This window comes from Euprymna scolopes, chromosome 1 (assembly GCF_053919585.1).
Source record: "Euprymna scolopes isolate OS-2025 chromosome 1, ASM5391958v1, whole genome shotgun sequence".
Lineage (NCBI taxonomy): Eukaryota > Metazoa > Mollusca > Cephalopoda > Sepiida > Sepiolidae > Euprymna > Euprymna scolopes.
The window spans coordinates 92,682,840-92,694,171 of record NC_136482.1 but is presented as its reverse complement, the minus strand read 5'-3'; the positions used below and the strand labels follow the sequence as shown (position 1 = coordinate 92,694,171).

Genomic DNA, 11,332 nt, shown 5'->3' with positions numbered 1-11,332 from the left:
CAAGTGCTATGAATTCATCGGAGCACATTCTGTAAGCGTATTGATTGTTCCTTCTCGAGTAACAACCTTGTATATTGATAGCCTTTTCATGAAGACAACACATTTCAATTCAACTGCATTGAGGATCCATTTATTAAACCTAACACGCATTGCATTGAAACGTACTGTGATTGGGGGCCAGATTTATAGGGACATTTTAAGTAAGGAGTTGTGTTGCAACATGTTTATTCATATCATATTTACATTTCTGCATGTTGATACAGTCAGTGAAACAGGGAGTAGGAAAGAAATTCCAAAGACCAACAGTCCGAGGAAAGAAGCTATGAGAGTAGAAAGTTTCCCTGCATCTAAGGGTCTCCATAGTGAAGGAGTGGGATTTTGCTGCTTGTCGGAGAGATTTATGCTCTGTAGGTACAAGTGCAGAAAGTTCGTTGGAGCACATTCCATCGAAGTACTTGTAAAACGAGTACAGAGGTGAGAGCGTGGCAGGCAGTGGATAGAGACCTCTGTTTTGCACTCTACCAGAGAGAGAGAGAGAGAGAGAGAGAGAGTCTATATTCACATGAGCTAAACAGGGGCAATGCTTAGACTTAATTTCTAAAAGTGAACCACGCTATTCAATGAATAGGTTATTTTTATGGTTTTTTTTTTTTTTTTCAATAGGTTGACTTAAAAAGCAAACTGCCAACTGGCACATGTCTCCACAGAAACGTATAGAAACCTGTTGATTGGAAACAATATTGATTTTATATGGACCAGTAATTTTTACATTCATTAAAAAAGAAATATTTCATACGTAGTTATCAAGCAAATAAGTCTCATTAGAAGAGTACATATTATTTTATAGTTTTTTTTTTCTTTATTTAAGAGGCTTTGCATCATCTTGCACTGGATCGCGATGATGGGTTATCCCGTTAGGATTGTTATCACAACGGAGATGCATTGGTCAAGAGAATCAGCTTTTTAATTATATGCCGTTTTAATGCTGGTCTGTTATTAAACATTTGTACTTAGAAAAGACCGCTTTCTTTATTTATATAAATATAGTTTCATTTGGTGGACCAAGTGAGGACTGGTGTTGAAATCTAACATCTTAACGCCAAAGAAGTAAAATAGTTTATTTTTCCTTGCTTGCTTTTTTTCTCTCCAAAAAACAAACAGAAAGCTAAAATCTCCCCCCACCCTTAAAAAAAAAAAAAAAATAGAAAAATAAGAACAAAAAAAATAAATACATAAACACGTTTTATTGTACAACTTAGACATTTCCATAATTCTACTTTTTTAAAAAAAAATCTTTTTTATTCATTTCTTTGTTTTTAATGCCATCATGAATGTCATAACTTTCTACTCAAACACGATCTAAAAATTAATAGCCAAAAGTCTCGTGTTTGAAACGCCTAAGTTTTGGGTATATTTATTTATTACTTAATAAGCATTAACTGCATCGTTACCAAATTGCCTGCCCAATTAAAACAAAAGCAGAAGAAAAACAAAACAAAAAAAAACAACAATTATGTGGCTGGTATTTCAGGGGATTGTTACCAGGAGAAGTAATTTCAGGAGCTTCGGAGAGGAGGGAACTCCATACTACACGCCGAGGATGATAAGTGATGAAAACATTGAGAAACTTGTTAACAAGTCGTCACCCAAACATGAGCCACCCCCGGACCCCGAAACTGAAACACGGCAGAAAACTGAGGTAAGTAAATTCAATTAATTATTTTTTTCTCCAATTTATTTATTTTGTTGCTATGGTTTGAGTTCACCGTCTGTACGCCAACAAAAGTATTGACATAATTTTCGAATTGCAAGCGAAACTCTTTAAGAACACTTTGTGGATATTATAAAGGGCTGTGTTGTTAGCCATTTTTTTTTTTTTTTTTTAACAAGATGAAAGGTTTGGTTTGGTTGCTTTGTTTTACAGCCTATCAACCCTTTTTGGGTTATTTAACGCCGAATTCAGTAATTTTGCAAAAAAGTTTTTATGCCTCAAGTTCTTTATATCTTCAAATATTTATTCATGGCGTTTACAAGTCTTGAAAAATATTTAAACTATAAAGAAATAGTAAACGTTAACGGTTGCGGCCAGAGAAGAATGTGAGAAAAATTCTATATTTTGCAAACAAAAAAAGTAAAAAAAAAAAAGAAGAAAACCAAATGTAACATCTATTAATATGCTATATAGATAAACTAAATAGCTATTAGGTTGGTTCAAAAATAATGTTTGTTTTTTTGACGTATATATATCTGATAAAAAAAACGACATTATTTTTCCACCAACCTAATATATTGAAGCCGTTAACTTTGGGCTGTATTGAAGGTGTTTGTTTCCAAATATTTGCGTCTTTCTTTTATTACATAATTTCATAACGACGTTCTCTGTACAAATGCAATAAAAATGCAAAAAATATTGCTACAATATCTGGTGACATTTTTTCATTACCAAACTACGTTTTCTTTTTTATCTTTAACAAGTGTTTAAAAAATGGGGGGGGGGAAGAAAACAAAATGCTGGAGAATTTAAGCACAATCTCTTGGATAAAGTGACAATAAACAAAAGGGAGGCAAAATATAAAAAAGGAGCAAATGAAAAACCAGACCCGAAAAGAATATCAATTTAATCAAGTTTTATTGAAAAATAACATGCAGAATTGCTTTTATTTCCCAAAGCAGGGGTTAACAATTAACTTCAGATACCAATTGTAAAAAAAAAAAACAAAAAAAAAAGACAGAACATATAAAAAAGGGAGTCTCTAGTTGAGAGGCTAATTCTGGAATTAATTCTGTCGAATGGAACGACAAAGTTAAATTTATCGTTTAAAATATACGGTGTCCCTTTTAAAATAATCATACAAAAATAGTCTTACTTGATTTGTAAAACCTGAAAGAAGCATGTGAAAACTGATCTTAAAAATGTTTTTCCTTTTTTTTTTCTTTCAGTCCTTTTTCTTCTGGTTCTAATATTTTTTTTTCTTTGAAAATAAAAATGTCATGAAGAGAAGGGAATTTCAGTAAAAATGTCTTCCAAAGACGGTTTCTTTCTTTAACATGTGTGCCAATAAACTGCCTGCCTTGTCTCACTGGCCGCCAAATTAAATTTCTGTTTCTCAAAGAAAAATATCTCAAAAATCAAACTGTTTCCTCACTTAGTCCGTTGAGACTAATAATTTCCCAGCTGGCAAAACCTTGTTGCTTTTTAATTAACTGGAAATGAAATTAACGTTTTTAACTAAAGGAGAAAAATACAAAACATAATATTTAACGTCAAAACCTTTTTCTTGACAAAGTTACGAGGTATAATTGCCTCTTACAATGTGATTTTATTATTTGTATTGAACTATGCAGCACAATATTACTTTGCAAGTGTTTATTAATACTTACTAATTTATCTTATTTGGATCAGTTCTATATTTCAAATACAAAGGACACTATTTTCATAGTTAATGAACCTATATTTGCTATGTGTTATTAGTTTTTCTATCCAAAAACTAATTTTTGCGCTATCTAGAAAAATGTTACTACAAAAAGTTCGAAAGAAAACTATAATTTAAGACTTACACTGCCAAAACAAAAATATAATTCTGCATCTTTCGTGGTGCAACGGATAAAAGCGTTGATTAACAATCTGTTCTAATAAAAGGAAAAATATAATAACATCAAGAAGAACAAACGTTGTTTTCTTAACACCAATGGCAAAAGTTACTCGTCACGAGTGGTAATACGATTTTAGCCATCGAAACTTTATTACCTCCCCTGTTTGTATTTAATTAATCCCGTACAATGAATCGTTTACAATAGTTTTTGTTTTCACATTAAATAATCCCAAAAAGTTTGATATGCCATAAAACCAAACAAATTTCTGCATGTTAGTACAGTCAAACCAAACATAACAAAATTATACTTTTATAAAAATCCATCTAATGGATTAAATAATAATTTTCAATATTGTCTTTGTGAATTCTCATTCTTTTTTAATTATTTGTTTGTTTTTATATCTTTTGAGGCAGGGCATCTTCTTTCTTTTCTTTTTTTTTTTTTACTTATCTTCACCATATTTTAAACAAAACAAAAATATAATTCTGCATCCTCCGTGGCGCAATGGATAAAAGCGTTGATTAACAATCAGTTCTAAGTGAATGTCTTCTGGAGGTTTAAGTTTAATGCTTACTTACATACTTAGTTAGGTCCTCCTGTTCGAAATTGAACAGAAGTCACACCTATCCTGAGCAACTCTCTCCAGTGTTGTTAACGTGATGATAATCCTTTTTTTTTTTTTTTACTCTTATTTCAATCAAGGCATATTGCCACTTGGAGCATAAGGGGCTATTATGTAAGGAGTTGAACAGCAAGATGTCTGTTCACATTACATTTAAATTTCTTCATGTTAGTACAGTCAGGAAAGCAATAAAACAAGGAGGCAATTCCAAAGCCTAACAGTTCGTGGAAAGAAACAATTAGAGTAGAAGGCTTTCCAGCATCTAGACAGTGAAAAGGTGGGATTTTGCTGCTTGTCGGACAATGATAAATAAGAATAATGCATACGATAATTCATTAACACTTTTATCTATCATGGCTGATAGAACGAGAACAAGATACTCTTGTGGATTAAATAATGGATTAATTTGGAAATTCCGGATAGGTTCCTGAGTTTGATAAAAAGATTATCGAGATCAAAAGAATGAACATGAAGGTAGACGGGGGTCACATCGGTCAAATGATGTAATTTCTGTAGAACATTTTACATTATTTGTTTCAATCGTAGATGGTCTCCTTTTCTTCATGAAACTCTCATGGATGGCTCTGCTCTCGATGAGAAATCGTCTCTAAAATTTCTTGGTTTTTATTTCCGATCAAATCTTTCTTAGAATTCATATATTTAGATCCATTGCTCTTTCGGCTTCTCGTAAAATCGATTCTCTCTATCATTCTAAACATTTTCCCACACTTGAGGCTATTCTCTATCGCAACAAATCTACTATCAGATCATGTATGGAGGACTATTGTCAGATTTTTTTTTTTTTTACATAGGAATCACCACTTATCAAGGCCCAGAGGCCACTCGAGGATAAGGGTTACAGAGTGTACGGTAGTTAATTGAATAATATAATAATCGTTAGTAATAGAAATTCGGTAAATTTGTTAACTTAAGTGGAACGGCTCATCAAGAACTTGTTTATGTTGGACTTGAATACAACCATATTGTAGTTAGCTGGAAAGCAGGTAAACAGAAAACAGTTCCACAGGCGTGCAGTTCTAAGAAAGAAACTTTGTTCATGGAATCTATGTTTAGGTTTAGGCGCAAATAAAGAGTGGGGGAAATTGTTTTCAGCTAGACGAGTGTTTCTCGTGAAAGTTTGGCAAGGAGGGACCATAGATTGGAGCTCAGACGAGCACTTGCCATGAAAATAATATGGGCTGGTGAATCTATGCCTCATTTGAAAGTTTCTTAATAAGATGTAATTTGGTTGGCCTTACCCTTTGTTTTTCTCTACAACCGTTCACAAATGTGATGTTGCTAGTGTCAGTTTTTTTTCTAAATACTATTATGGCATGTGTTCTTCAAAATTGTCTGATCTATTCCCTGCTTCCTTTGTGCCAGCTCGTTTGGCTCATTGATATAGTGGTTTCTATCAATTCGCTGTTTTCATACCTCATATTCCAATCGTTTTGCAACAACTGTAAGCTTGTGGAACTCTTTTCCTGCTGATTGATTTCCTCCTACCTATAACTTTGGTCTTTTCAAGACTAAGATTAATAAACATTTCTTGGCATTGAAATAATCATCTTCGTCTGTGTTTGTTTTTTTTTTTTGTTTTTTTTTTTTTTTAGATCGAGCAGTTTCACACCTTGTCTGGAGCGATTTCTATGAAGAAAATACAAATCAAATTCTTTTAAATATTCCATCCAACAGATCCCCAAAAATGTCTTAATTTCCTTTTGTTGAAATAATTTCTTTCTGAAATAATTTTATCTTGAAACGCTGTTCTTAATCTGTTTTGGCAATTTATTCGAAAAATTATTCTATTAGCTAAAAAAATTCAATTGATAATATATTTAGTCTGCGAAATTTGTTCTGAAAATTTAATTAACAAATCTTAGAGAAATATTTAAAAAAAAAAAAATGTCCACTAGAGTTAGAAATTGCATTAATTATTTTGAAAGTTTCAATTAAATCACCTTTCATTGAAACTGACCTATTTCACAATATTCAATTCTATAAACTGTACCCCCCCCCACTGTCAGAGTTTATCTAGGATGACCCCATATCCACTAATGATATAAAAAATGGGAGGGGGTATTCAGAAGAAAGTTTAGTCAGTCTGTTTGCAGTGTTCTTTTTTGTATTATTTAATGATAAATAAAGCACACAACCTATATTTGAACAATCTATTGTATATTGAAAGCAATACATATTTCCACTTTGCTCATAGCGAGGTTTGCCTGCTTATGTTTTATGGCATATCAACCTCTTTTGCATTATTTAATGCCGAATTCAGTATTTTGGAAAAAAAAGTTTTTATTCTTCAAGTTCTTTATCTCTTCAAATCTTTATTCATGGATTTTTTTTTTTTTTACAAAGGAGTCACCACTTATCAAGGCCCGGAGGCCACTCGAGGATAAGGGTTAATGAGTATACAATGGTTAAGGGGAACATGTAGCCATATTCAGTAGTGGAAATTTGATAAATTGAATTACTTAAGGGAATGGCTCATTAAGAATTTGTTCACGATGGACTTTAAGACAACCATATTGTAGCCAGTTGGAAGGCAGAAAAACAGAACAGAGTTCCACAGGCGTGCAGTTCTAAGAAAGATTTTATATTTTTGTAGAAGAAAATTGTTGTTTTTGTTTTTGACTCTGCAGGACATGATTGGGTTTTGCAAAGGGAAAGGAAAAATAATAACATCAATGTTTGATGCATTTTTAGATCAGGAAGCCATTATCTTCTGACAGTCTGATTTGGTAGCATCAATCATAGCGAGGTGAGAGGGTGTATGAATTGTGAGTTTATGCCTTTTACCAATAGTATTTGTATGGAAATAAATGTGATACATCTGACAGTATCTCAACTAGGCTTAGCAGATTTCATAGTCTGCATCAGAATCCATTTTATTAATCAAATCCTAACCCTAACTCTTATAATATGCTACCCCTAACAATGATCGATCAATTTATAATCAGTATTATACAAAAGGCGTCATACCTTGATAAAAGTTTTTTTTTTAATTAATACTAGCATCGTGACCCGACATTACCTGGGATTGAATGATGATCAATAAACGTTTCACACTCCCATATTTTTATTATCATCAAAATCGATGAAATTGTCGATTTTTCAATCAAATTGATTGCCTGCTCTAGTTCGGGACTCATCGCAGTACACTGGAAAGAAGCTCACATACCTCTCGTTATGACTTATTTTGCAATATATTGCACTGTAGAGAACCTACTGTTAATTTTAGAGATTTATTTTGATATATACTGGCTTGAATTAAAGTTTAAAATGCAAAAATCAAGTATCATGGTTCAATTGTGCTCTAATCAGAAACTTTCATTTCGAACACGCCTCTGTCATATCAAAGAACCTACTGTTGATTTTATATGTCGAACCTTTCGGCTTGTGTGGTAATAAAACTTTTCAAATTCACTTGACTTGTGATGATACGCCTGTTCCTTCTTTCATCAGATTATTTCAATTAATGATAATCGATACTTATTGAAAACATTCTCATACAAAACCTATCTACGAACACTGCCAGGCACATAAATTCCTTTGTGTGAAATTTCATAAAAAATCGACCCAACCGTTTTCGAGTCCATAGGGAACGAACTCACACACAGATACACACACAAAGTTCCTTTTATAGTAGAGTAGAGATAGAGATTTTTTTAAATAATTGTTTATTGTCCTAACCCATTAGATTCCAACTATCCTATAAATAGGATACCAAATAATTTACTTTTTTTAATCTATGAGATAATATATATTAGTACTTCTTACTGCCTAATTATTCTGAAGAAAGAATTTATTTATATTAATCAATTTTTCTCCAAGAATTGTTAGAACTCTCTTAAAAATGCTTGTGAAATTTGTTAAAATTATATTTGTTTGATGATGTATGAACTTGCAATAGTAAACCACTCATTGTCAAAAGGGCAATGTAAATCTTTGTGTGAACATATTTGCTCCTTACCATAACGTGTAAATCTTATCTCGAATGTAAAACCTCTTCGTTTCTAAAATATACCAGATGTACCCAATGTACTATCGATAGGAGTGTCAATATTTCGCTTTCTAAATAAAATAACCTTTTCCTTGAAATTTGTGTATTTGAATCGATTTTTAGTCATTGTACAAAATTTCAGGTCAACAGTAAGAAATCTAGATATCTTGGGACTTAATGAGTTAAATAGAAAAATAAATCTCATGCTGACTAAAAATTTAACTCATGTATGGAATTTATATGTATTATAATAATTACTTGTGCACTCAATTTCACAGCTGAAGATTATGAAGATTGAAGTATTAATTATTTCATTGCCTTACTTTGACTTATGTGCATACTCTAGAGAGCTTCACCACATGCTCGACTACAAAATTCCACCACTGATCAGGGTCTTGATCCAGTCTTTCAGTTGTCACAAGTAGCATGCTAGCATCAACCCTTATCTGCACCCATCTTTTTGGTGGACATCCTCTTCATCTTTTGTTTTAATGAAATCTTCTTTATACGAGTATATGATATATCCTGGAAACGAATACAATTGTCTCAAGCACCTGAGTTGTCTTCACTACAGTATTTGAGTAATAATCTAATAAGTCGCCTGATAATGAATGGGTAGTAGTGGCCGGAGCTGGTATCCTTATGTAACGTTGCAGGAACTAACAAACAAAACAGGAATAGAAATAAAAATCTGGGTCGGCGTTCTTTCCTTTTCAACACAAGTCATTTATTACCGTTTTTCTTGCTCCCTGTCTCAACACCAGCTTAAAAGTCGCTCGCTGCCACATGTCAATTTCATATGACATGCGTTTCTCTTTCTTCCAACCACATGCTGGCCACAGCCAGCCCATTCTCACCTTTTCTTTACACGTCTGTCTCCTTCGGCGTTGACTTTTTTTTTCCTGACCATGTGATGTCCTTTTTCTTTTCGCGCCAGCTAACACACACTTTCTAATTTGCATATGCGACCAAACGCTGTTCCTGCTGCTAATACAATCGCTTGCCATCCATCCTTCAACTGCTGCTGATATTTTCCCATGCAGTCATACACGCTCTGTTACACTTAAGTGTGAGGCTTTTGGCATATCTGTCAACATCTCTCTCAAGTTACTCTACAAGTCAGTGTTTGTGGCCAATCATATTTTTATGAGAAGGAACTCGGGTGTACTTGCATTCACTACCTTAGCATGCATCCTCCCATCAGTATACTTTCTCCTGTCAAAAATAACAAAAATGATTATTCTTCGCCAGTGTTCTCACTAATATTCATATTTGTATAAAATATCACAATCAATAAAGTCAATAAAAAAAATAAGCAAAAAATAAAACAGCTTGTTCTCAGAATGAAAGGCATTACAAATATATTTCACTTCGAAGTATCCTTCCTCTCTGTAATTCATTTTAAAAGTAACTAATTTTACAGACCATTAAAGTGAGTTTAAGTCTAATATCGTTTACAGACAAATATGGCATTTATTACTATACAGACAACAAACCGAAAAAGTGGTAATGAAACAAGCATATAACAAATAAATGTTACCAAAGGCGACATAAGTTACTCTTCTACCTACCTGAATATATGAATTGTGTGCTTTAACTTATTTTAAAGTGTTTTTTAAGTTTGAAACACAAATAGTGCCGAGTTGCTAAGTTAAAATAACCACAAGATGGAGGATATGAGACTGTCATCTTTACAGTCTCTATAATCGTTTTAAACTTGAAAAAGAGAGAAAATGATGATAGAAACCCACCCAATAAATGCCATGATAATAGGATTTTCTTTCTTTTTCGAGTTGTGAGCGATTATCGAGTCTCTTCAGATAACCGTCTCATGTCAGCCATCTTATTCTCGTTCTAACATAGCAAATTGACGCTGCTTATGTTTCAAATTAAAAAAAAACATCTTAAAATAAGTTAAAGCACAAAAAACTCATCCAGATAGGTAGAAGAGTAACTTATTTTGCCTTTGATAACATTTACTTGTTATAGATTTGTTTCTTTACCACTTTTTCGTTTTGTTGTCACATCTGAGCTGGTGCGTTGCCACTAGTCTCTCACTCTTAGACAGGATCCAAAAAAGTTTCCAACCTAATACATCCTGCACTATCAACCACATGATAACCTCTGTCCCATCGCTGCAATGTTGCATCCCTGTGCCTGTTTTATAAGTATTTGAATGGAATGTGCCCCCTCGACGTATATACATCTGACAAACCTGTCTAGCAGCAAAATCCCACTCCTTCACTGTAGAGATCTCTAAATGTTGGAAAGCCTCCTATTCTAATAGTTTCTTCCTATGAACTGCTAGACTTTGGAATTGCTTCTCAGTCTTTTGCATCCCTGACTGTATTGACATGCAGAAGTTTCAGTGTAATGTAAACCAAAATCTTGCTGCTCAACTCCCTACATAGCATCCCTGTAGATATTACTGTGAACAGCAGCCCCTTACATCCAAGTGGCATTGTGCCTTGTTTGGGGTGAATATGAGTAAAAAAAAATCTTTTAAATATTTTAGTTGGTCCTCACATACTTGACCTTTTAAAGACATGTATTTTGTTTTCTTTCTTATCTAACTGTTTATTTAACGGGCTATTTAATGGATTGTTTAATGGACTGTTTAATTAACTATTTAACAGACTATTGTCCCCTTATCATTTAATGTGTATTTATTTAATGGCCAGTGACTCGTTTAGTAGTCGTGTGTGTGTGTGTGTGTGTGTGTGTGAAACATATAATACACATACACATGACAACATACCTGTTTACTGCAGGCAGGTTATGTCTTTTGGTTGCTGCTTGGCCAATTCGCAAACGTTTTGGGGAACTGGGTTCTGCTATAACAATCATGCATGCAAAACACACAAGACGATGTATGTTTTTTATATATTGGTTTATTTCACTCCCAGGCACCTCATCTTCCGCAGCATAGAGAGAAATTGATGATCTTGGACTTGTGGCGTTTCTCTGCATCCATTGCTCCCTTATTAGGGAGAGCTGTTTAACTCATCTTGCTTCTTTGGCTTCTCGGACCCAACTCAACTCAACTCAACTTGCTTAAATCGGAACACTTGACATGTCACGTCTGGTCCCTGCTTGCATAGTTCCGG

General features: G+C 33.4%; 1 protein-coding gene across 1 annotated transcript in view; it reads left to right on the top strand.

Moving 5' to 3' along the window:
* Positions 1 to 560: 560 nt before the first annotated feature.
* The window catches only part of LOC145245783 (protein unc-13 homolog D-like), a 513,002-nt gene continuing 502,230 nt past the window's right edge, over positions 561 to 11,332 (top strand). The window contains exon 1 of the mRNA XM_080107524.1: positions 561 to 1,699. Within this exon, the coding sequence (XP_079963650.1) occupies positions 1,514 to 1,699 (186 nt within the window). The 5' untranslated portion in view covers positions 561 to 1,513. The remainder of the gene's footprint in view (positions 1,700 to 11,332) is intronic.